Source organism: Anopheles arabiensis, chromosome X (assembly GCF_016920715.1).
Source record: "Anopheles arabiensis isolate DONGOLA chromosome X, AaraD3, whole genome shotgun sequence".
Taxonomy (NCBI): domain Eukaryota; kingdom Metazoa; phylum Arthropoda; class Insecta; order Diptera; family Culicidae; genus Anopheles; species Anopheles arabiensis.
The window spans coordinates 2,175,144-2,201,187 of record NC_053519.1 but is presented as its reverse complement, the minus strand read 5'-3'; the positions used below and the strand labels follow the sequence as shown (position 1 = coordinate 2,201,187).

General features: G+C 46.0%; 3 protein-coding genes across 5 annotated transcripts; 2 read left to right on the top strand and 1 right to left on the bottom strand.

Moving 5' to 3' along the window:
• The first annotated feature begins 494 nt into the window (after positions 1-494).
• Positions 495-15,381, top strand: LOC120905879 (mucin-2-like). Of its 3 annotated transcripts, none has more exons than XM_040317164.1 (8): positions 495-654; positions 2,379-3,170; positions 3,822-3,945; positions 4,026-6,602; positions 6,686-6,824; positions 10,742-10,981; positions 11,588-12,032; positions 12,224-15,381. In XM_040317164.1, the coding sequence occupies exons 2-8, from the start codon at positions 2,446-2,448 to the stop codon at positions 12,546-12,548; spliced, it is 4,575 nt and encodes a 1,524-aa protein (XP_040173098.1). In that variant the 5' UTR covers positions 495-654; positions 2,379-2,445; the 3' UTR covers positions 12,549-15,381. The 3 variants fall into 3 exon arrangements, with proteins under 3 accessions (XP_040173098.1, XP_040173100.1, XP_040173099.1); XM_040317165.1 differs by lacking the exon at positions 495-654 and adding an exon at positions 661-762; XM_040317166.1 differs by lacking the exon at positions 11,588-12,032 and having other exon boundaries at positions 12,224-12,364.
• A 1,084-nt stretch (positions 15,382-16,465) lies between these two features.
• Positions 16,466-18,512, bottom strand: LOC120906099. The gene is made up of 2 exons (XM_040317547.1): positions 18,360-18,512; positions 16,466-18,288 (listed from the first exon to the last, which is right to left on the bottom strand). Exons 1-2 carry the CDS (start codon positions 18,452-18,454, stop codon positions 17,520-17,522), a joined length of 864 nt encoding a protein of 287 aa, XP_040173481.1. The 5' UTR covers positions 18,455-18,512; the 3' UTR covers positions 16,466-17,519.
• Positions 18,513-22,256: 3,744 nt separating this feature from the next.
• Positions 22,257-25,718, top strand: LOC120906044 (tudor domain-containing protein 1-like). Its single transcript, XM_040317446.1, has 3 exons — positions 22,257-22,354; positions 22,662-22,749; positions 24,487-25,718. The coding sequence occupies exon 3, from the start codon at positions 24,536-24,538 to the stop codon at positions 25,343-25,345; it is 810 nt and encodes a 269-aa protein (XP_040173380.1). The 5' UTR covers positions 22,257-22,354; positions 22,662-22,749; positions 24,487-24,535; the 3' UTR covers positions 25,346-25,718.
• The last annotated feature ends 326 nt before the right edge of the window (positions 25,719-26,044 follow it).

Sequence of the window (26,044 nt, the reverse complement as noted above, 5' to 3'; positions counted from 1 at the left end):
GGTACACTTTCTTAACAAGCCTTGAAGTTCCATCATGAACCATAAACATCAGGCTAAACAGCCCCAAGGTTCCAGAGAGTACTGGGTGCTTGTTAAAAAGCTTCATAGATCCGCAAAGTACCGTCTATCTCTTAATCAGCCACAGTGTACGACATCGGAACGATTTTTCGTTAAACAACCTCAAATCAGCTATAAAGCTCGTGTTGGTTATTTGGGGTAGGTTTGTGGCACTTGGGGTTCCTCCTGAATGAAATAAAATTAATGGGAAAATAATTTTATAGTCTCTCGATCAGAATATTATCTGCCTGTAATATGTGCTTTCGGTATGAAAAATAAAAAAATCGGTAGTTCTAGGGTGCCCATCTGTGAATCGGTCGCCGTATCAAAAATCGGTAGGAATACAGATAAATCGGTATTTCTGGTCACCCTGCGTGCCCCAGCCAAGCGATCCCGTTTAACCGGGCCAACTCCATCATCCAGCAGCAGCAGCAGCAACAGCAGCAACAGCAGCAACAACAACAACAGTAACACCAGCATCAGCCTGCCGCGAGTAGGGGCACCCAAAACACGGGCACGGTAAAAGCTACAATGTTTTCGCAACAAGCCCGTGCTCCTGTCTAACGTTTTTTCTTCGCCAGTTGCGGGCAAGCCCAGGCAAGTGATTCTGTGCAGAGCGTAGTGATTTGCAAAACGTATTACAACAACAAACGCTCACCCCACGGGAAGGGGAACGCTTTCCCTCGCCATCGCTTTCCGCTGGTGGTAGGTGGGGAGGGGAAGGGAGAGAGAGAGAGAGCGGGATAAGAGCCTAAGGATTGCGGATCTGGGTTGTGCAAACAGCGCTCTCCAGCGTAGTGTAAATAAGCACGGCCGGAAGCGTGCAGCGCTGGTCACCAGCACAGCGACCAAAACAGGTGGTGCCTGGCGAAAGGGGGGTTTCCTTCACCCCGTGGCGCAATTCCGAGATGCAGCTGGAAGCCCTCTCCCCCCCTCCCGCCTGGCACCTCTCTTTGTGTGATGAAGGAAACAAAGCGCCACCAGCACCACCGCATACCAGAGAGCACGAACTATCTGCGGGGAGTAGTAGGGCTCTCGAGGCAACAAGGAGGAGGAAACAACACACCAGAAAGTGGCGGCCAAACATACGCACACACAAACACACACAGCAAGAGTGATATTGGAAGAAAAAAAAAATACTATTCCGCGTTTGATTCAACCCATATTCCACCGTCCGATCTGTGAAAAAGTGGGGTGCGGATCGGAAAACTGAGCGCGGGGGCTGAAGTGAGGGGTAGTGTTTGTGTATGAAAAAAAATGTTGTTCAATTGTGCTCTTTAAATCAGTGAAAACAACACCCACATACACACACACACGCAAACATTTGGCAATGGTCCACCCACAAAACACAACAATCGCCCCGTGCGTGCGTGCGTGTGGTTTTGCTGTGTGCGTGCCTTTATCTCTGTCTCCCTCGCCCTCTCCTCTTTGGTGTTCTGTTTGGTGGTGTTGCTTCACTGTGCAACATACCCGAAAACCACCAGAACATAATCCGTGTCAAACGCATATGTTCCACCTCCTTTGAACGGGAGATTCCTCTCGTGTCGGATTATGTCATAGTTGCCAACATTCTAAGCATCCCCAACCACCCCCACCCACCTCTGTGCTAAAATTAAACCACACAAACCCAATCTTAGCCACACATACACACACACATACAGGTGGTTCCAATAATGCATTTCCAAAACATACACTGGAAATAGTGAATTCCATTGTTGTCGTTCTTTCTTTAACGATAGGAGATTTCCCTATCAAAACAATCTCTTTGTTTTCCTCCCTGTGTGTATGTGTGTGAGTGTTCTTGGGGTTTCTTGCCCTTTTTTTGGCTCTCAAAAAAAAAACGCTACGGAACCTGTGTTCCTGCGAAACATTCAGAAGTTGTGCAGATGAAACATGTGATTGTGCGTGTGTGTGTGTGTTTGTGTGTGTATGTGCGCAATGCCCATTAGAAAGGTGGATAGAAAAACCTTTCACCCTGCCACGCTTGTTGGGGAGGTGGGGGAGCGAAACGGGAGTAGCCGCAATGTAGGACACGGTGATTTAAATTGTTGTTTTTTGTTTTATGTTTTCCCCCCTCGCTAACTGCCAACGAGTCAACTCCCTCCGCCTCCCCCCGCACCATCAACCGTATCAACAAGCTGGCTTACACGCTGCACATCGATTCAACCTGCCGCTACATTCAACCCGAACATAGCGAATTATGCGTTCGACGATTAGCTTTTCGAAGGCTCGGTGGCGTCCGATCCGTTTTGGCGTTATATTTTTCCTCCAATTACGAAGCTCTAATTGTCTTCTTTTTTTTAATTATCATTCATTTGTAGATTCACCCATCGCCTCCCTCCCGCCTCAGGTGGAGCAGGGTGGGGCAAACGGAAAAGCGCGGCCCCGATGGCCGCAGCCCGGCCAGACAATGGCAGCAAGCAGAGCGACACCGCCCCGATCCAGCCGATGCAGCGGCCGAAGCCGCCCCAACAACATCACCCAGCGGCAGCACCACCACCGTCGTCGCCATCTTCGGCTGTGAATCGATATCCCACGATCTTGCTGAACGCGCGCAAACAGGGGCCACGACCGGCCGTGCCGCACGTGGTACGCCGGCTGGCCCCGGCCGTACCACGCCGGGGCCAGCTGCCCAGCAGTGCCAGCCCGGTGCTGATCACGGCCGACAGCTTGCGGCGCACGGTGTACGCTACCCTGCCCTCGGTTTCGTACCACAGCGCCGGGCCCGGTAACGGGCTGACCACGAGCACGATCGTTAGCTTTGCGGGGAAGCAGCAGCAGCAGCAGCAGCAGCCGACAGCAGCAGCCACGAACGAGCTGGTCTCGGTGGTACGGCCAGCATTGCCACCGCCGCCGGCCACCATCTACAAGCTGGTCAGTGCTTCGGCCGCGACCACCGGCCGGAAGCGGATGCCCCAGATAGCGCCGAAACCACCGCCCCTGCCGCCGGCCAGTCATGCCGACCCAGCACCGCCTGCCCCCAAGGGTGAGCAAAGGCCGCCGACGGTGGCAACGGTGCGGCAGCGGCGACCGGCCCCGAAAGCGACACCACCGTACAATAATGCACCCGGCTGGCGGCGTATTCTGCGCAACAAGGTGATCGTTTACATTAGGTGAGTTGGGGCGGCGCGCTTGGAATGGCCGGGGTTTGGGCGAGAATTGTGTTTCCAAAAAAGCTCTTTTATTGAAATAGTTCCTTAACGTTCTTTTTCGGTTTAATACAATGGCATTTGTATTTTGTTTTTTTTTTTTGCATTTTAAAACTTGCGACTAGACTCGCGAAAAAAAAGTTTAGTCACTAGATAAGGCCCTAAAAATTATTCAATAATCAAAATACTTTTAATCAAAGTAGGCGTTGACACAAAAAAGAAGTTTGGTTACTAGATCAGGTCCTAAAAGTTATTCAATAATCAAAATACTTTTCATCAAAGTAGGCGTTGAAACAAAAAAGTGTGGTTACTAGATCAGCTTCTAAAACTTATTAAAAAATCAATATGCTTTTCATCAAAGTAGGCGTTGAAACAAAAAAGAAGTTTGGTTACTAGATCAGGTCCTTAAAATTATGTAATTGTCAAATTGCTCGCTTTTGACCACTTGTCAGTTGAATATGTCTAACTTAGCCAGAAAAGCAATTGAGATTTGATTAAAGTCGTTGAATTGTCTTTTCAATTATCTAAAGAATAAGTACACAAACAAACATTTCTCGTCCAAACTTATTTACCCGCAAAGAGGCAGCTGCTAACCATTCTCCATTTCATCCACAGCCCTTCCAACATAGTGCTTCACAACTACGAGCAGGTGAAGGAGTACCTGCTGTCTTCCGGTACGTGCAAGTGTGGTCTGCCGTGTCCCTTCAACCCGGAGCGGTTCTTTCAGTTTGACGCACAGGTTCGTGTTTTGCTCCAAAACCCCCTCCTGCCTAAACGTTGCTTGGGCGCTAACCACCACCCGCTTGCGTTGTTTTGTAGATCCCGAACCAGACGATGGCGCCAAAAAACCGACAAGTATTATGTTCGCACCTGCAGCGGGCACCCGAGGGCCGTACGAAGCGGCTGCACGCGGAGTCCGACTGTAAGCCGGCTAGTAGCAGCATAGCCAGCGTCAACAGCACCACCACCACCATCACCACAACCACCGCTGCTGCCGGCGCCGCCAGTGCCAATGCCGTGCTGCTAAAAACGCCCCCCTGGCGAAAGAACGTGCCGGTGGCCACCTCCTCGCCGCAAGCCGCTGCTACGCCGGTCTCCGAGACGGGCACGCCGAGGTTGGCCGATGGGACGGGCGGGCCGCCGTTCACACCCACCCTGCCGGACGCACGGGACGCCAGCCCGGAGCAGAAGAAGAAGCCCACGTTCAAGGACGACCCGACCGGCTACCTGAACCAGCAGACCGCCATCCTGCACAGTTCGATTTCGTTTCTGCACTCGCCCGACCGGCGCTCCCCGGCGCTGGTGGGCGGCGGTGGGCTGAGCCCGAAGCCAGCCAGCGACCTTCCGCCGACCAGCGGCCGACCCACCCCGCCGAAGGACGAACGGGCGGCGACGGCCCGCAGCCGGCAGCGCACGGTCCAAAGCGCCAAGCTGACCTCCCTCTCCGGGGTGGTGAAGTACGAGGCGAAGGCGTCGCCGCCGGTCGCTGCTGCCCCCGCCAAACTGCTGCCACCGGCCGGCAGCATGAAGAGTGTCACGAAGCCGCCCCTCCCAATCGCCCGACTGGCCGGGGATCGTGCCGGCCGCATGGCTTACTACGTGAAGGCGAACCTCGCGGCCGATCCGTGCTCGTCGCCCAAAGTGGCCAAGCTGACGGTAGGGACGGGCGGTGAGCCGAACACAGTCGCTGCTAGTCTCACCGCCACCACCATCACCACCACCACCATGACCCCGACGATAGCGCGCACGGTGACGACGCCGACCAGCGCCACCATGTACGTGCCGACGCGCCACACCACCACCCCGCACGTGATCAATGCGGGCGGCGCCCAGATCGTCGTGATCGATGGCCTGCAGCACAACGATGGGCGGGTGCGGCTCGGCGGCTTCCAAACGTCGGCACCAGGCGGCCCGAGCTCGAGCCCCGCCCGCCCCGCACAGCTGGTGCCGACCGTGCCGGCGAAACCGGCCACCGTCGTCAATTACAACCTTGCCCGGCTGCCGAACGGTACGACGGCGGGTGCGGCCGCCCCGCTCCACCAGCCCACGGCCGCGCCCAGCTCCTCCACGGCGATGCTGCTGAACGGCACGAACATTATCCACCTGAGCAACGGGCTGTCGCCGGCGGCCACGTTTCACGGAGCGGGACTGCTCACCACCGGCAGCACACCGAACGCAGCGGCCAGCGGGAAACCGAGCGCACTCGGCACGCTGCCGAACGGGACGCTCGGGCTGGCGCCGGGCTCGACGGTGGTGCTGAATCCCACCACCAGCATACGGTTCGCGGACAGCGCCAGCTTCACCGCGCCCGGTGGCTTCCCGACGGCGACGGTCGCGTCCAACGCGTACCACTACGGCCCGTGTCCACCCGGCGGCGGAGAACCTACCGTCACACTGGACGGGCGGAAGGCGCTCAAGGGCCGGCCGCTGAAACCGCTGAACGGTACCGCACTCGGGCCGGGCACACCGCCAGGCGCGCCAGCGCCGAGCGGGCTGGCCGGTGGGCTGGTACTGCCGGCCACGCTCAGCACACAGGCGCCCCAGGCGCCGGCCACCTTCCAGCAGCAGCTGCAACCGGGCCCGTACGTACAGATTGCCTCACCGTACGGCGGCATGCAGAACATTCAGCTGGCCCCGAGCCTGTCCGGCATTACCGTCGTGCCCGTATCGAAAGCCACCACGCTCGTGCAACAGCAGCAGCAGCAGCAACAGCAGCAACAGCAGCAACAGCAACAGCAGCACCAAACGCCCTACAGCATGCTTGGCCAAACGCAAACCATTCTGCTACCCGCCGGCATGGTAATGACGTCGGACGCGACCTCCGCCACGCTGCTCCAGATACAGAACATGGCACCGTGCGGTACCGGCGCGTCGCTGCTCGCCGGCCAGACCGGGCTCGTCCTGCGCCACCCGAAACCATCCCCCACCGGGTTCCTCTCGACCGTCGGCCCACAGTCCTACCTGATCGGTACGAGCGGCGGACCGGCTGTACGCACACCCACCGTCACCCAGCGGCAGCTGGCGACCGCTGGAAACGGCAACAGCAGCAGTAGCATCACCACCACCACCACCTCGCTTCCCGGCACCGCTCTCTTCACTGGTGGTGGTGTGGGCAGCGGTGCGCTGCTACCAGTTAGCAGTCTCACCGTGCAGCAGCAACCGCCGCAAGCTCCACTGGCCGGCAACCACAGCACCGCCACCGTCAGCCCTGTCAAGCTGATCGAAGCGTCCGCCCACCCGGCGGTGCTCCTACACACTGACGGCACACGGGCGGCGACACATCACGTCGGCCAGCCGGACGGTCATGACACGAAACCTGCGGCCGACGGTACCGCGGCACCAAAGGCTAGCAGGAGCGACAGCAAGCCACTGTACCATAGTAGCGAGACGAGTATGGTAAGGCGAAGGATCATTCTCTGGTGTGTTGGGACAGGCGAACATCTAATTCTTTTTCTCTTTTTTTTTCTTCACTTGCCTAGTCCGTTTCCGTTAAGGAGGTCGATGTGCCTGGGATGACGCTTACACTCAAAGGGCCGCTTCTGGCAACGACCACGGTCGAGCAGCAGAAAAAGGGTCGGCCTGATACGTCCAAACAGCAGCAGCAGCATCAGCATCAAGGTAGGAACTGCTCGTCAATCTGCTTATCGTTTGCCTGACCTTAAATTTCAGCATTGCAACGTCCATACGATTGCACATTGTGAACAAATATGCTATTTGTGTATAAACGTCTTAAAAGACGAGTCGGACGGGGCGGCGTGACCAAGCTTTCTCGTTTTTGCGCTACATTAGCTGTTACGCTAGTGAAAATTCCCATTTTACCCGGAAAAATACCGCTTTTAACGGGTAAGAACACGTGGATTTTTCCCAAAATTGAAAATACCCGATTTGGCACATCTCTGGTTTTGACCAACGACTGGCTGGTATATTTGCTTCTTGCAATACTACTATCAATCCTGGTTTCAATACTTTCCCACTTGGTTGGTGAACTTGACTCAGCATTGGCTTTAGATTTCCTCCAATGGTTTATTCCTTACAGCAGCTGTGTCGAACTCATTTCATCAGAGATCATTGTCAAACACAATGATTCACTGAGGTATGGGGAAGCCTGGCAGCCTTCGGCGCATGTTTCTCGAGCAATTCAAGCTATCCATCGCTGTCTTCTCTATCCATTGCTGTCTGACACGAATCTTTGCTTGTTATCCATGTTTGCAGAATAGTTTTCGACTAAACTCATGGCCTAAGTGTTTGCAACGGTGATTTATTATGCATTTCTTACCATTAAAACGCTGTGTTGTTTGGATTAATGTTCAATTACGATACTTGTATTCGACAAAGATTCGAGACGTGTGAACGCAAAAAGATAGCCGAATCATACAGGATTTGACAAGTCATTTTCCGATCTGCGCTGCATATGTTGTCGCTCACGAAACTTATCTTATAGGAGTTAACCTAGTACGTACTTGGACTGGTCCAATTTGAATTTTATCCCGCCCAAGTTTAATTTTGACAGTCCTATCGAGGTGCAGGTTTTCCCGTGTTTTCTACATTATTTTACACATTTTGACACATTTGATGCACAAAAACGGAAAGTTGAAGACTTGAGCTTTATAATGATGTGTCGTTTGACCCATAACTCGTTTTATTCACCGAGCCGCGGTGCGTAGCGCCTTCTGTCAAATGCAAGCGAAACGAAACGTAAACAATCAATTTTAAGGTGCATTTTCAAACGCTGAATGGCTTGTAAGCCCTGTAAATTCCAAATTTATGAGTTTGATTTTTAAATCGGGTTCGTTTCCCTTCTAATTGGAATAATAAAAATAGATCGAGACCGAATGCTGTCTATGCTGTCTCGACTTTATCGCCAGGTCATTTTGACTGCACAAAAATACACCGTTTTCGAGCTGAAAAAAAAACAATGTTAAACTGCTTTTGATCTTCGTTCAACTGTAAGTAAACATTTGACGTCCAACTGAAATACTGATGCCTATCTGAACTTCGTTCAATCGTAACTAAACAAGTGAAACCACCGCTCGAATTTGATTTGGAAATCACAGCATCGTCTATGACTCACGTTACCACTAAAGCTCAATTACGCACGTGCTGACCTTACTAAACTCAAGAGACTGATCTGCTCCTTCAACCAATCCTTTGAATGCTCAAACTATACATTTATTGACCATGCCACGAACAATTTCTCAGAGTTCATGCGGGCCGCATTGTATGAATCTTTTCCTATTAAAAAGATATTGCTTGCCCACATTGCTTACCCTAAAAAAAGCGAAGCGAGCCGCTTATGACTATTTGCGCGCTAGTCGGTCCACACCGTTTCGGTATTTACTACAATGGTGTTCATGCACTTTATCGACGTTATAATAGAGTCTGCTATCGTCGATATATCGGCCTATCGGCCACACTGAACGAAGCTTGCGAAAGTACCCTCGCCGCTTTTGGAGTTTTGCCGACAGCATGCGCAAGTCAACTGGCCTCCCCGGGACTATTCGGTATAAGGATAATTGTGCACACTCGCCATTAGATATTTGTGAACTGTTCGCCACGCGTTTCGAGGATAGCTTCATTTCTAACATCACACATCCTGTTGCTTCCGCACTCGTGAACACTCCTGCAGATACAATTCATGTCACGCTACCTATCGTCACCGAGACCCTGGTTACCCAAAACATCGAGCGTCTCAAGTCGTCATACTCCGAGGGGCCAGATGGTATCCCAGCGACAATTCTCAACCATTGTGCCGTATCGGTAGCTCCTGTTTTAACTAAGATTTTGAACGAATCTCTGCGCACGGGAACCTTTCCATCACTGTTGGAAGTCTCATGGGTAACACCCATCCACAAAAAGGCCAGCAAAAACGAAGCAGTGAACTATCGAGGTATTACCTCTTTAGCCGCCTGCGCCAAAGTGTTCGAGCTCCTCATCTATGAACCATTAATAGCAACTGCCGGTAATAGCATCAGCATCAACCAACACGGATTCATGTCTAAGAGATCAACTACGACAAATCTGATGCAATTCGTTAGCGGCTGTTATAAGTCCATTGATGATGGTATGCTAGTTGATGCCATTTACAGGCGGCTTTTGACAGCGTGTCCCACAACATTCTTCTGGCAAAATTTGATAGACTCGGATTATCACCACCCCTGGTAAGGTGGATGAAATCGTATTTATGTGGTCGTTCATATGCAGTTAGAATGGGCTCCCACCAATCTAGATCTATCGGTGCCTCTTCCGGCGTACCCCGGGGCAGCAACCTGTTGGCCTCTGTTGTTTCTGCTCTACATAAACGACTTGTGCACGGCACTCTCGGATAATAGTTGCCTACTCTACGCAGATGATGCTAAAATCTATCGTGAAATCCGTGAGCCAGAGGACCATCTTCAACTTCAAGCCACCCTGACTGAATTTGTCTCCTGGTGCAAGCGTAACGCACTAAGCGTCTGTGTCGATAAATGCGCAATGATCTCATTCAGCCGTTCAAGAGCTCCTGCGCTGTTTAATTATACGCTTGATGGTCAGAACCTCGAAAGAGTGAATTGTGTAAAGGATCTAGGAGTCCTCCTAGATGCTAAACTTGCTCCTTCGAAGAACAGATAGACCAAGTAGTCGCTAGTGGCAATCGGCTACTTAGCTTGGTCATAAACATGACGCGCGAGCTTCGTGATCCTATGTGTTTCAAGACACTGTACTGCCCACTTATCAGACCACTGCTGGAATATGCTAGCATTGTTTGGTGGCCAGCATCTACTCGGGCACTTGCGCGGCTAGAGTCCATCCAACGGAAGGCAACGCGCTTCGCCCTTCGTGATTGGCTGCGTCGTCTCGACTACAGGACTGCTGGGGATCCCGCCTCTCGCCGAACGTGTTGAGCACCCCAGACTGGCATTTATCACGGCAATCTTAAACGGAACCATCGACTGTCCCGAGCTGCTTTCAAGAATTCAATTATCTATGTTCCTGCCAGAATACTCCGGCGCCGGCCAATGCTGGCAGTCGCTGAAACCCGAACAACCTTTGGCTCTCGCAACCCCCTTCTTTGTATGTACCGTCTACTAAATTCAGCTGACGATATCTATGAGCCTGGAATGACGATAACGGAACTGACTTCACTTTTAAGTGTTCGAAATGCGTCCAACAATAACTATATATAAATGTTCTGTTCGTTATCTAATGTCTATTGTAGACAAATTTTGACTCGAGAGGGCTTCATAGTCCATCGATTAATAAACACTAAACTAAACTAACTTGATCCGTATGCTGTATGGTGTTTAGACCTTTGTTTGTACCTTCATTTACGCAAATAGTTTGAATTGATTGGTCAATAATTTGTCCCGATACCTTCAAAATTAATAATTAACTATTTAATTACAACAAAACCAATTGAAATGAAGCTCCAAACCATTTAATTGCAACAAATTGATCATCGAAGAAACGAACCCGATTTGAATAGCACTGTTGCAACGTAACGTGTCTGACGCAGGCAAAACTTAACACATTTATTGTCGCTTTATTCTTTTCCGTAGATAATCGAATAGTGCAGGGATCGCCGAATCGCACGGGCAGGACCAACGGGCCGGCCCCTGCCGCAGCGGGTGCCGGTGGACGTGTCGGTGGTATCGGGCAGGTACGCCGGGGCCTGCCCCCGGTACAGGCTGTGACTAGCAAGCATCCGGAACGGGTGAAGCTCGCCATTGTCGCGGCACCGACCACGACCGAAGGATCCACCTGCCGACCGTCGGATGTGCTGGCCGAGCGAAGCTATGGTGAGTATGGGGAGCGGCGGGCTGGGCGCGCTAGAGAGCGATGCTTTGGTCGGTGGGGTGGGTCGTCACCCTCCTACACATGCTTAATTAACATGCGAGCAATTTGTCGGTGGTGTTGGTGTGTAACAAACCCGTGTACCGTGTTCATGCATCTGGCCGCAAAATAATCCCTCCGGGTGTATAACAAACGAAACTAACCCCAACCCCAAGGTGTGTTGCGCATACTCACCAGGATCTCAGGCGCTGACACTGGGGCGTACTAACACGGTTGTGCTACTGGTGCTTTCTTCTGCTTCTGCTACTTTTAACGTGCTGCCCGTTTATTGGTTGGCACAGGAACTCTAACTGCTGCGTCTTCTGCCCTAGAATTACGCTTCACTGCCGCTTCACTCGTACGGTACACACTACTTTGGTGACGGGACCTCCTGTATTGATTTGTGTGAGCGTGTGTGTTTTTTGTGTGTCTTTGCATCTGTGCGCCTTTCACCGACACTGATCAGACTGATTGATTTCTTCTCACTTAATTTTTGTGTTCCCGACTCCCGACTACCCGACCGTGTCGCCCACTTGCCCATCCCAACCACACCAACACACTCGCGAGCGCAGACAACGCTCCGCTCAGTGAGAGCGCTTTGGCCACCGGCAAGCGGAGCTCGAGCGAGCCCGACGATGATAATGGTGATGAGGATGAAGGTGATGATGATCAAGATGATGATCAAGAAGATGATGCTGATGATGCTGATGATGCTGATAGCCAACCGGAGCAACCGCCACAACCTACGGCCGGTGGCCGTACCGTGCAGCGCCAGTTTCGCGTCGGCGATCTGGTCTGGGGTGCGGTTCGCGGATTCCCGGCCTGGCCGGGCAAGGTGCTGCCGGTGCCAGCGACCGATCCGGACCCGTCGGCGCCATCCAGCGTAGACCCGGAGCACGTCTGGGTGCGGTGGTTCGGTACCGGCCGCACCAATGCGGAACGGGTCGAGATCGGCACACTGCAGAGCCTGTCCGAGGGTCTCGAGATGCATCACCGGGCGCAGAAGGACGCTAGAAAGTGAGACCAAAGCGGAACACGTGCAGAGAAAAAACCAAAAACCCATCGACTCGAATTCCTTCGCTGAACGTTTTTTCTTTCATTTTCTTTCACCTACCGGGAAGATGGGCCTCCGGTCTTAAACCTCAAACCTCAGCGATCGTGCTAACATTGACTGATGCTTACTGACGTTCTCTTGTTTGTCGTTCTAGGAGCCGTAAACTGAACGCACAGCTCGAGCAAGCCATCCAGCAGGCGATGCAGGAGCTGGACCATGCCGCCCAAGCCTCGTCCGGCTTTGGTCGTGGGCGCGCGTCCTCCCTTGGCAAGCAGCAGCGGCGACGGCGCCAGCAGCGGCACCAGCGCCGGCAGGCGGTGGCCAAACGGCACCGGACGGTCGGTGGCCACGGCACAACCACCACCGCCACCAGCGCCACCACCATCACCGGCATCGGCAACACCGGCAGCAACCTGTGCAATAGAAAGTCCGGCAGCGTGCGGTATTTGCGCGGCAACAAATTTAAAGCCAAATCGTAAGGCCGACATGCCGAAAGGGTTGGCAGCATGTTGGACCGTCAATCGATCGTAGCAAAAAAAAACAGCTCGAAATTAGGCGGCAAACGATTAGCACATTTTGGGGCAGCACTCGTGCGCCGGGAAGAGACGTAACGGCCGGCCAAGCTAATAATTGTTAATAAGCGTAATTGTTAGGTGTGCGTGTGTGTGTGTGTGTGTATGTATGTGTGTTGCGTAAACGCTACGGGCACTCGTCCAAATGTGTCCCACGTTTGCTGTAAATCCGGGCCGCTGCGGCGTAGGCGAATAACTAGGGCCGGGGGTTCCGTTTTTCGGCTATCCGTAAATGTTGTTATCCTCATACCTTTTGTTATATTTTTTTTTTTTCAAACCACAAGCAAAGTGTATCTGCAAGACGGAACCATTGTTGTGTGGTTGTTGCCCCTTCCTAGAAAAGGGGGAACACGCAAACGACGCCCCCCTTGGGAAACACAACGAATAGAGAGAGCGTGCGTTTGCCGAGGCAGCGCAAGAAGAAGAAAAAATATCATAATGTATATCAAATGCAGTAGAGAAACGTTCCAAGCGATGGTTGCGTTTCGTTTGTTTTGTTTTTTTTTTATGGTTTCGATTTACCTAACCATTTAGCAAAATTGTGAAAATTCGCAAACTACGCAAAACTAGTTAAGGCTAGGCGTTGCGGTCGTTGCGCCATGACAGCAAACGTGTTTGTGTTTCGTGTGGTTATATATGTCCTGCTAGGCACTGTGTGCATCGTTTCACTCCTCTGCAGATGAGACAGACAAGCCATCGATGCAACGATGCTCGTTACCATGGACAAACAAAAAAGGATAAGATCGGTGAAAAAGAACATTTCTCTGCGACAAGTAGGGTATTGCATATAGATAGACTACACACCGTCCGGCTTGTTTTGAGACCATAATCGATGTTTGCGCTATGTTTGGCCGACAATACTGTCATTTTCTGTGTGCGAGCGCTACTTAAAGTCAATGATGATGATTTTGTAACGATGAAAAACGTAACCAAACGTGGTTTGGTTTTAAGCTAGCTGAAAGGAGTGTGTAGGAAAACAGGCCGAGAGTTAGCAGCAACCAGGGGGGAAGCAAACGAGAGAAGGTAAAAACATGTGTTGCAATGTTGTACTTGAAGCAAGTAAGCGTATTTTTGAGTTACAACGCAATTTTACGTAATAGCTGCTTAATTTTACTCAATCTCAATACGCCCCCGTTTTCCGTTTTAGGTTAGCATTAAGTTTTGCTATCAGCAAATTGATTATTAGTACTATTAATGTTTTGTTTGTTTGTTTGTTTGTTGCGCGGTGTACGAAATTACGCATTTAATCGACGAGCGCTGTCCTTAACGTGCTGCAAGCCGCTAGGTTGCCCGTGGAACAGGAAAAAGTTAAACATTGTAATCTGTTTTTTTACTTCTTATTCGATCTGTTAAGTTAAGAATAAGCGTGAGATTGTCGGCAAGCTGTGGTGTACTGTGCCACGCGTCTGTTATTGTGTTATGTTTTTATTTTTAAAAAGAAATGTTTTTTTTTTGTACTTTAACGTAATAACGGTGCGAAACGGGCAAAACGGGACGGATGGAGTGAGTGGAGGATGGGAACGGCCCACCTCCTATAGGGAGGCGATAGGTTTACCGTGCGCGTGTTAATCAAAAGGGAGCGGAGAGAAGCAAGGCAAAACAATTAGTGTATAGCTGATCAAGTTGGGGATGGGGGGGGGGTAATGAGGGGGGTAAAATGTTTGTTTTTATACATAACTAATTAGTGCTATTATGGATGGCAGGAACAGAAAGAATAGTAGGAAACGCGAGCCGGTGGTTAAATGATTGCGAGCGCGTGTGCGCGCGGCAGTGCCAGTTTTCAAAGCAGGTCATACACGTGCATACACATATTTTTTTATGTTAAGGCAACCCATCCTTTGTAACGATAGTTTTGGGCAATAATTTTCTCAAAGAAAAACAAAAACAAATCCTACACAAACACGTACCCCACAGAGCGAACGGAGGTTAATTATTTGCAGTAGGCTTTGGAAAGGATGCGGCATGTGCTGGTGCCGTGTAGTTTGGTTCCCAGTTCACGAGGAGGAGAAAAAGATAGGAAAACGCATCGCCTTGTTTGTTTTTGCTAATTTTTTTGTTTGTTTAATTTTATTACTGTTAGTGGCGTCTGGGTTTATTGCCGACATTATTCTTGTTGTTGTTGTTGTGATTAAAATGAGTTTTAAGACGTAGGGACGGTTTACAGAAAGCTAGAAAGGGAGAGGCGGAAAGAGGCAGAGAGTGAGTAAGCTAGGCGAAGAAAGAATGGAACGCAAACGCTCTACTTCAAAATCGAAAGCCCCCAAAAAACAAGCAGGAAACATTGAGCATAAAATAGGATGGTGCAGGATTAAAACAGACAATAAGACACACCTTCCCTACTTCCACCTAACCACACACGTACAGAATTCCCAGAATAGTCGCAATTGCAGTTATAGGAAGCAAACGGAAAGTTCCCGGATTGTAAAACGAACTGGCCGAAAGAGATGGCCAGGTGAGTTCGGTTCTCGTTAACGCGAAGCGAAGATTTCCCGACCCCACGTCAGCTCCTCACACCAAACATAATTTAAAGCAGAAGCGCAGCGGAAACAGTGTACGATTAATAAACTAAAACAAGAAAACACAACGGGCTAATTAATGATATAAGTATAATGTACTCAACGAACGGACGAAAAAAATCACACACTCACTCAGAGTGTGTGGGGACAGAGAGATTGTTTGCAGGGAAGTAAAAATAATTAAATTATTGATTGGTTGCATAAAGCTGCGAAGTTGCAAAATATCGGTGGTCTCTTTACCCGTCATAGACAATTAATTGAACTGGAAAAAGAAAATCAAATTGGATTTTCACATCCGAAAAGCAGCAACGGTATCCGAAAACAAAAATCTTATGTTACAAATTCTCCTCTTCGGCAGACGCTGCTTCTACTAAATGAACGATTAACGCTCTATGTTTTTTTCCTTCTTCTAAATTTTCTTTTTATTGAGTCACACCCTCTGTTTCGAGTTATTTATATAATTATATTTAAACTTCTTTTATTGGTGTCTTTAACCCTTCAGCACCCGGCCATCAAGCCTAGGTACATTATTATCATATTTTATCCACTTTTGATGAATATCACAAACAACATATTTATTATTAATTCAGTATACTCTACTAATGGTCTTAGCTGTGTTCACGAAACAAGATTTTTGTTTTGTAATGGCAGTTCATAAAATTTTGGGTTTTTGCTAGATTTCATTGAATATTTATCAGAATATGGCTCATCGTATACCAAAAGAAAGGATATTCAATTCCCGAACTATTGAGACTATGAAACATGATAAAATAATGAATTAAATGCATTTCCTTATCATTTACCCCGATGACCATAATGGTCGGTTTTTTTTTCTTGCGAACAAAGCGGAGAATAACAAGGAAAAGCATTTAATTTATTAATTCAATATTTTGTATAGTCTAGAATGTTGGGGAATTGAATATCATCTAGAAAACCCATAATTTTACGTTCAATTTCACCGGGGCACTAACGCGGGCTTTAGAGATAGAGATAGTAGAGGATATGACACTTTTAGCAACAGCCTTGTGTAAAACTCGTTAAGCATGAGGTGCACAAACATGACACCTGATGTATAACAACCATTTCACACGCGTTTATTTTTTTTTTTTTCGATTTCGAGAAGTGCAAAAGAAATCGAATCACAGAAGATTCCACAAATAGGTTCACACTAGATAAAAAAAAGTAAATTGGTTATGATAAAGATGAAGTTCATTTATTTCTTGTTTTCAAGTTCACATCAAATTCTCAACTCCTAACAGCCTAACCGTCAGTTGAAGAACATGCTCAAGAGCTAATCTTGGATGTTTTAAGATATGTTTAGTAAACCTAGCCAGGGTAACAACCGAATGTTTAACAGGTGCTAAAGATGAAATTCATTTATTTTTTAAGAAGAAATTTTGAAACCGTTCAGGCCTAGCCGACAGTTGAGGAACATGCCAAAGCTAATCTAGGATATTGTTAGATATGTTTAGTAAAACTAGGCAGGGTAAAAACTAAATGTATTACTAGTATTAAAAATGAAATTCATCTATTAAAAAAAAAATACCGTTCAAAGCCTAACCATCCGTCGAGGAACATACCAAAGCTAATATTGGATATTGTAAGATATGTTTAGTATACCTATGCAGGATAACAACCGAATGCTTTGCGCGGAAAACATCTTCAACCATGTACAGTTCCTAACCTGAAGCGAATAATAGTTTTAAGTCTTACATCTCCTTAACCTCGAGGCACTTCTAGTTATCACAACCTTTCTAATGGCGGGACAACGTTAGTGTCCTTTTTGGCAAGTTCAGAAAGATGTATCACTTGGCTAATGGGTTCCACAGATATACTAATCCTCTGAAACATTCAAAAGAGTTTCCAATTTATAAGTCGAATATCGTGGCTATATAACAATATATAACCTCAGTCGCAAGGCAAATGTAATCATCACAACCTTTCTAATTAATTGAACAGATTGCGTTAACAAAGCGAACCTTCGACAGATTTGAAACATTTTTAATATTAACATATAACATAACATAGATATATTTAACATTAATATCTGATTTCTAAAGAATGTCATGGCTAACTCCTAACTAAATTTTTGGAACGACGATACAAAATGACCCACATGTACCTCACTAGCTTTCTGCCGGATTGGATTGGAGTGTTATTAATGTTACTCCGCTGGGCAGAGTTTACCAGCAACTGATCAGCCAGAAAGTACGGCATTCCGGCTCGGACATATATAGCTAATAGTCAGAAGCAACATTCGTCCACTGGCGTGCGAATGTTCCTGACAGCTGGGCTGCGTCCACTGGCAGTGTTTCACGAACCCTCAACAATTATGGTATGGCAAAATGAAAAGGAGGAACAATTACAATTCGCTTTCCTCTTCCAGCGCTACGCAATAGTCTGGCACTAGTTGCTCTTGTATAATTCCCTCGGCTTCATAACGAACTTTGAACATTGTAATCTCTCGGTACTCTATGTCGATAACTTCCCCGAAGCAGCACGACAGCCGGGGCGTATAGAGCATTACACTCACCTTGGATCCGATTTTGATCGGATCCGGAGCGGTCAACTGTATAACACCATCTGAGTACTCTATCAACGGATTTGCCGTCAGATAGCGCAACAAGTCGCGGTGCTTTTCTAGCTCGACGCGTCTCTTGCTTATGAACGCGGGCGAAAAGCGACCAATAAGCTGACGTTTCCGGAAGTTCTTAGTAATGCGTTTGCGCTGTATATGGGTAATGGACGAGTTAGCCAGCGTCGGATACAAGGTTCCTTTCTCCTGCCGGAAGATCGCGTCAAAGCCATTGTACCCATTTACTGCCAACGCAGCTGCATCTATATGACTGACGAACCTTTGGCACATCATCGTACGGTACAATTGGGGATTCATCCCATTTTTCAAAACCTGTTTCCTCTTTGAAATGGCACTAGCTGGAGAAGGCGTAATAGTGTTCGGTGCGTCAGAGTCGTTTCGTTTTGCAACAGTCTGACCGTTTTCTTCGCCTTCAACCCGTACGACGTCTTTGCGTTGCGCTGTATCCGATGGTCCAGTATTCAGCAGGTTCATCGAATCAGAGTGTTGAAGTATCTTTACTTTTTCCGAAATTGGATGCTTCGCTGATGAAATGCTGAAATTCATTCAGACGTATGTAAGCGTTTCTTAATCTGGCAACCTTATTTCCTCCCCTTTGTACCTTACCTTTTCAATAATTTATAGCTTGCAGCATCCAGCTTTACTCTAACTGTAGTACGCAATTCGTTTGTTTTTCTCTTTACTGCTCCACTTTCTTCCATCTCGGTTTATTTAGATGATAATTGCTCTCGGTTATAAAGTCCTCACTCGTATGATATACCACGGTGTGCGTTTTTTGGTCAATGGTAAAGAACGAACGGAATTGCCGCGTTTTCTGAGTAGAGAACAAAGTGGGTATAGGGACGAGGTGAGCTTACAGATTAGGCGGGAACGCCATTTTGGACGAACATACACTGGTGGACATAAAAATAGGAGAAAAAAAATTTTGTGTCAGGAAGTGATAGCGAATAACGGTCACCACATAGACCGTTAGAATGTGTTTTCGCTCTGTGGAACACCGCAACACCACCTCCCAACAACCACTTAAACAGTCCTTTTCAGGGCTACCAAATATTTCTGACAAGAACTAGGGTAACTGTACCAGTTTTCGGCAGGCTAGTGCAGCAGTTTCACAAAAATTGCTCACACATCAATATTTTTCATTATTTTTCTTGAAAGTGTTCGGCAGCGCGAATACGGGCCAGAAAATGTTTGTATCAATGTGAATATGTACAAAAAAAATGTTTAAAGCAATTTAACACTCTTACTTTACTAAGATTGGTGTTAAAAAGCACTTTAATTATTAATTTTATGTTGCTTATTTTGGCCCGTTTTGACAGCCATTTTGATGCAACGTTTAAACAGAGCAGCCATTGACAGTTTGATGATTATAGCGTACGGTGCGAACTGGCTTACAAATATTTATTTTTCTCTTAAGTTAGTGCATCATTTGTCGTAAAATTGGTGATATTTGGTACAAGAAAGGTCATATTATGTGTCGACATACGCATTGTAGTGTTCTGATCAATTTTAAAAGGAATATTCAGCCAAATTCAAAGTGTGTTATTGTTCCGAGTTTCGGCAGGAGCCCAGAACATTGAGCTGTCAAAAATGAACATTTACTGTGTACCTATTTTCGGCAGCATTTAAAGTGAAAAATAACCTGTTTATCGTGATTTGAAAATTCCGAACAAGTTAGAATAAATTAAATAAGCATAAAATCTTTAATATACGCCACTTTTTCATTGTTTTACTGTTCTGATTCTCTAAATCACAAAACCTGCCGAACGATTGGCTGACAGCAAAGCTGCCGAAAAAAGCACAATTTATTTGATATTTTGGAAAATACGCAATGAAATGGTGTGAATCTTCGTATGTGAATATCAAATAAGTACACTTTCACTAAAAAATTGTATTTTGCGAAATTTTTTACCGCATTTGTGCAGAATTTCACGTTTTTAGCTACCCTGCCGAAAATAGGTACACTGCCGAAAACTGGTACAGTTACCCTATGTCTTTCGGTCACAGAAAAAAGTTCCTATTTTTATGTCCACCAGTGTATGACAGAAGTGGATTCGATGCGTGATGCGCAAGGTGTATGTACACAGCAAATATTCTCATCCTGCTTCAGTAAAGTTTTTTACTGAAACGGTTCAGTAATAGAATATTTTACTGATTTTCAGCATAAATGTCATTTTTTAACTGATTTTCAGTAAAACAATTTACTGAATGCATTGCACATATTACTGAAAATCAGTATAAGTGTCAAATTAGGCCCGTGGCAATGCTCATCGGATGCGATTTTATCGGACGAGATTTATATGGGATTTGACAGATAACGTCGGACGTGCGATTTCGTCGTCCGACGCAAGGTGGATTAAAAATATCAGGTGGTGGATTAGGGCCTTTGGGGGGTCGCCATAGTTGAGGGACTTTACGTTTTGAACCGTTAACCATTGGTTTCCGCACACAAAGCTTAGCAAATACAATAGATTTCTTCGTTATTATGTGCATTTTAGTGTATTTATTGGTTTTATATAAAAAATGAGATATATTAAAAAAAAAATTATTAATATAAATAAAAAAAACAATGCGATAGCCACTTGCTCGTGATGTGCAAAAAGTTGATTTTGTAGGCGCTTACAGGTGATATTTCGCTAATTTCAGGTGATATTTCGGATTACGGGATTAATTTAGAACAATTGGCGGACGTGTTTTTTTGTAATATGTTTACTACAATCCACTGTGCTTGCTGAAATTGCGTGGTGTCTGTGAGCGCTTACTGAACCATCTACACTTGCGGCGGCAAAATACAGTATAAAAACTGTATAAAACAACACAAAACATGTATGAACATGAATTGAGGAACTGGGAATCTCTGCGCATCAATAAAAACTCAATTTAAAAGAAATATTTAGTCATTTTTTAATCGTTACCAACTACTGAAAAATCAGTAATATAGAATGACTTTACTGGGATTTCAGTAAACGAACTGTCATTTTGGTGAGCACCGGACATTACTGAATGATTCAGTAAACATTCTTTTTACTGAAAGGATTACTGAAACTTCAGTTAAAAAAAAAAATCAGTAAAATTTTACTGAATATCAGTAAAAAAAGTTTTCTGTATATATTAGGAGGTGAATTTCTTCAGAGCAAATTGACATTTCACGACATGACATAACAATACTGGGAGCTCCGGTCTTAGAGCGTTTCTACATCCCAAGTGCCACAAATCCACTAAACGACCTCTAAACGGCTTCTAAACGACTCAAGTTCTCTACCTTAACGGAAAATAGAAAGACTTCGTTTAGCAGACGGCAAACGACTCATGCAATCTAAAAATAGCGAAAAAGCTGGTGGCGCTCTCTGTTGGTGGGATACCCCAACCAGTTGAGCTTCATCGCTTGGAGGAGAGCTTTTTCATTTCCTCTGTACTGGTGTATGGTTTCGCATTGAAGTTATGCATCGCTAGAACTAGAACGGCGATACGATTGTTTAAATACTAAACTCCAATGGAAACCACCAGCATTGAAGCAAGTGAGATTTGAGTAATGGTAGTTGGTGTTGATACCCACGTATCTGACCACACGACCATTCATATAGATTTTTCATAGTCAGTCCTACGTATGGCGGCGCGGTCTATTTGGGGATTGAACCCATGACGGGCATGTTGTTAAGTCGTACGAGTTGACGACTGTACTACGAGACCGGCTAGAAGAGGCTATATAGGTCATGATAAGATGAAACTTGTCGAAACACATTGCAAGAAAAGGATAGCAATATAATAATCAGTTTTAATACGCCATCTATTGATCAAACCAATGAAGCTGTGGAGCTTTCATTTTTTTTCTATGGATATTCAATTTTCCAGTCGTTTAAGCTTAATCTGTGGCGCTTGGGATACACCGAGACTGCAGCTGAGAGATGGCTGTGAGAGAATTGACAACCGGTTTCTCACGCTGGTGTGTGTAGAAGCTCTGAAAAGCGCCGAGATGAGACTTTTAAAATGATGTTGAAAAAATCCATTTTAATCGCTAAAATGAAGTAAAAAACGTTTCTTTTACTGTTTAATAATATTTCTACGATTATTAGACGGCAAAAATGCAAACTATAATTGATCGATCGCTATAAACTGCCAATTCAATTTTTTCTCAGCTCCATCGTTCTTTGCATGCCGAGGAGAATTCTCTCACCGAAAATGCTGTCAGTCGCTGTCAAAGCATGCTGTCAGTTATGTTCACAGCTGCATTCTCGGTGTATGTAGAAACGCTCTGTAACGTTGGAAGAAAGTCAAATTTAAGAATAAACAAACTTTTAGCTCTTGCAACACAATTTCAGGAGTATCGAGTGCTAGTCGAGCAGATATGGAAAAATAGTTACGATCAACTGCACTTGGGATGGCACTTGGGGCGAGCACGCAAGCTGCTTAAATTTGTTTAGCGGGCAAAATACACCATCTTCCTGTATTCACCTTGTGCAACATCGAGTGAATGGAGCCCCAAACAAAACAATCGTTTCAAAAAGATCACAAAGGTGGCCTGGCGGCATTCAGAAACGCATGCTATTGTTCGTATCATATTCGCAGTAACTTTCGTGGTGAACGTATTGCAAATTAAAGCGGTAAGTGTTGTAGGATTAATAATTGTTGAATTTGTACTTAGTTACAGTGATATACAGTGCCGTAATCGGAAAACCGAACAAAATTGAGTTCAATAAAGTTTTGTTCCGGTTTTACGATTGAGACGCTGTATGGAAATCTGATCCAAATTCTCAGTATTTCATTACAAAGAATGAAATGTTTTTCACTGACAATTTGATTTCTGGACTGTAGGCGTCCCTTTTATTGTATTCTATAGAAATTATTCGTCCCCATAAATCAATCTATTGTTTGGTCCATACGCTGAAGCTGTATTTTCTTTATTTTCAGCAAATAACCCCACAGCGTTTCGCAACGGAAGTGATCAGACACTGGGAAGCAAATTGAAAAACGAAGACAACGCGGAACAATATTCCAGGTAAGGATACATCATGGCGATTGACTAATCCGCAAAAATCGTGGAGGCTCTTTTTTGTTCTGAGAGTAAATGTTGAACTGGAAGAGAAACGCAAAGTGGAAATATCGAGTGGACTGTTTTACCAAATGAAAAGATGTGTGTTCGCTTGTTAAGCTTGTTAATACAGGAATAATCTTCATTCAGAGTTCAATCGTGTGTGTGGTGTGCAAAGTGTGGCCCGATTGGCAATCATTCGGTGTTGCCTGACTTGTCGCATCAATCCGAGAAGCTCAACAGTAAAAAGATTTTTTAAATGAAAATTAGAAAAAACTGAATGAAATGAATGAAAAAATAGGATGATATTATTCACAGAAAATTAATTGGTCAATTAATTAATTATCCGCCGCAACATCGTATTTTTTTTTTTAATCTGCTCCGATTATAGTTGGAGCGCTAAGTTTTTCTAGTTTGAAAAATTTAACAAGGTTTACAGATATACCAATATGTAGTTTTATAAGAATGGATCCTTCAGTGTTGGATAAGTATCCATCGAAACTAGATAAAGCCTCCTTATCGTTGTGATTCATACAATCTAAACCCAGCTCTTATGCTATATCCAAACTCAAAGCGTTGAAACAGACTCCCGAATCAATCAAAAAATCTAACATTTTCTTATTTACATTTTGCGACAAAATTGTAACCATTAGCCTACCATCCCTAGTGCATTCAATATTAAGCGATTCACATCAATCTATGGAAGTACTGTGTAGTATTTGCTTCGTTTCCTTCAACGTTTCTGTTTGTAAACCAAAAGAAAACATGTTATTTTGTTGTTATGAACTGCTTATGCTTTATTTAAACACGTATAACGTACATAATAAATATTGATGAAACGTACAACACTTTAAAGCCGCGCGCCAGCCGCACCGAGCGCCCCTGCCGAGAGCTCCTGCTCGATCGGCCTTCGTGCACACTCTGCCTGTATGGCGCTCGGCACACACTAAGCCTCGCGCGCTTAGTGTGTGCGACAGTGTGCGTGTACACACTGTCGTCCCCCTGGACGTTGACCGGTGGCAGCGCAACTGCCACGGCAAGTCCAGGGGTCGGCACGCACGGCTGCCCACAACATTTGTGTTAAGGGAACACTAGTTTCAGTGTTATAATCAACTAGTGTTCCTTGCATAAGTTTTTTGTATGCATTTTTTGATACGCTTGCTTTTGATAACTGGGCATCGAGGGCTGATCTCCACTTTTATGTTTTCCACTAGTACCACTAGTATGTTTTCTTGTGTTGATGACGTTATGCATGCTTTTTTCTGTATCTTGAAACTACTGTAGTCGATAACGTACATCACCGCTTGTGATCTTGGATGTCCTATCCATTGCGGGGTTTGTTCTGTTTTGTTTTCATATTTCCAGCATTGTTGAACTCACCTAGATAGATAGGTGCATGCGAAAGGCGGCAAAGTTTGTAATTATCGCTATATAACGATTCTCGAATACAATTTCCAATTTTAGCAATCTTGTACAATTCATCATTTCAAATGATTGTTGGATGAATAATATTTTTCAAGATTCCGCAAGATGGCTGTTTAATTTTTACAGATTAATTTTATTCTAATTTTAAAACACAAATCCTATTCCCCCCCCCCCCCCCCCCATCAAATTTCCATCGTGAGGAGGAAAGTCCCCCTTCACGATTGAAAACCGCTAGCCTAAATGCATATACTGAGGCTGTAATCTTGTGTATATTTACAGATTTTTACCAACGTAAAATTGATGATAAGGTAACGAGTCCACTGCGGCCATGACCTCGGATGCGGGATGCCAAACGAGTCAATTTGATGTAGTACATTTTGCTCGCGATGATGCAGTTGCGAATGCCTTGCCAGATTCGGACTGTGCGTTGGAACACAGCTCGGCGATCAAGGGTGGAATGATAACAGCGCATTACCCCTACCAAATGAGGATTCAACCGTGGGCAGAAGGGTTCTTTGCTGATTTGGTGTCCTATTGTACCGATCATCCGGTCCTCTACATCCGTCCCCTTGAGAAGGAATTTTCGCAGCAGGTGGATTGTTTGCACGAGAAAGTGCAGGCCGTGGCAGCGTCCCAGATGCAGGCAGCAGGCGAGCAGGAGCAGGCGGGTATGTTCGTGCCGGGTGTACCATGCCTGGCTCGGTATAGCGAGGATCGTTTATTCTACCGAGCAATTATAGAGAAGGTGGACGATGTGCAAGATGCCGTCCATGTCCTGCACGTGGACTATCTCAGTGAGGACATTTTGCCGAAGAGGGATATCTGCGAGTGCCCGCCAGAATTGCGTTTGATACCACTGAGTTATGCATGTGTGCGGCTGGCGGGCGTTCAGCCAAACGCCACACGACCCATTGCAGAGGTTTACGGACGGCTTCTGGAGCTTCTTGCAGAATCATCGTTTTACGTGCGAGTCATCCAGTGCCCTGACGTGGAGCAGGGTACGAATTTGCCAGAGGTAGTGCTCTACACGGCGATGGATTGCCAAAAACTCGCCTATCAGACTTTAATAGATGATTTACAAATGATTTACTGGTTGGTATCAGCAACCAAATATTGTGTTGCTGATACCAACCAGTAAATCATTTGCGACACCCATGGAGAACCAAGTCCATGGCTTTTCGCTAACTTTTATTACTTTTTTATGATTTGATCACTACAAATTTCGATCGTTCAAGCTACACAGTTACGCTGCTGTTGGCAGTTCGATTAGTAATTCATCACTCATATCTAATGTTTTTTTCAAGCTAGACCGTTCCTTCGCTTTGAGTTCAATCTGATGGCAGTTAGGTTTTTCATTCTTTACTTACACATGTTTTCGATAAAAGCGGATTACTTTCTCAGTTTTTGCATTTATAACATTCAACTACCCAGATGATATATAAGTAAAAGAATTATATTTTTTTGTATTTGAACTATGAGCAATTATAATAAAACCCAAGCAAAAAAACATAAACAACACCAGTGGTTTGTCTCTCAGTTTATTTTAATCGTACTGTTTGTGATTTTTATGTGCGTGTGTTCTACCTGTATTGATGTCGTCCGTTTGGTTACAAGGGTCATCTTAAAATAATCATTCATTACATTAATCATCTTAAAATAATCAACTTATGTTAAAAATGTTTCTATTTTTTAGCATGCAATAATCCCAATTTCAACGTTTCGTATTTACCACTGTGTCCATCGCAACGTATGTTTAAGGTCCAGCGGCGAGGCTCCCAAGCTACTGTGTCATCACAAGAAAAAGAAATGAAATGATGGAACACAAACGAAATACTGC

Excerpts from the sequence above, each read along its gene's own strand:
- LOC120906044 (XM_040317446.1), top strand. The coding sequence starts at position 24,536 with ATGACCTCGGATGCGGGATGCCAAACGAGTCAATTTGATGTAGTACAT.
- LOC120906099 (XM_040317547.1), bottom strand. The coding sequence starts at position 18,454 with ATGGAAGAAAGTGGAGCAGTAAAGAGAAAAACAAACGAATTGCGTACT. Across the intron at positions 18,289-18,359 it reads AGCTATAAATTATTGAAAAG|CATTTCATCAGCGAAGCATC; the intron begins GTAAGGTACAAA and ends AATGAATTTCAG.
- LOC120905879 (XM_040317164.1), top strand. The coding sequence starts at position 2,446 with ATGGCCGCAGCCCGGCCAGACAATGGCAGCAAGCAGAGCGACACCGCC. Across the intron at positions 3,171-3,821 it reads AAGGTGATCGTTTACATTAG|CCCTTCCAACATAGTGCTTC; the intron begins GTGAGTTGGGGC and ends TTTCATCCACAG. Across the intron at positions 12,033-12,223 it reads GCGCAGAAGGACGCTAGAAA|GAGCCGTAAACTGAACGCAC; the intron begins GTGAGACCAAAG and ends TTGTCGTTCTAG.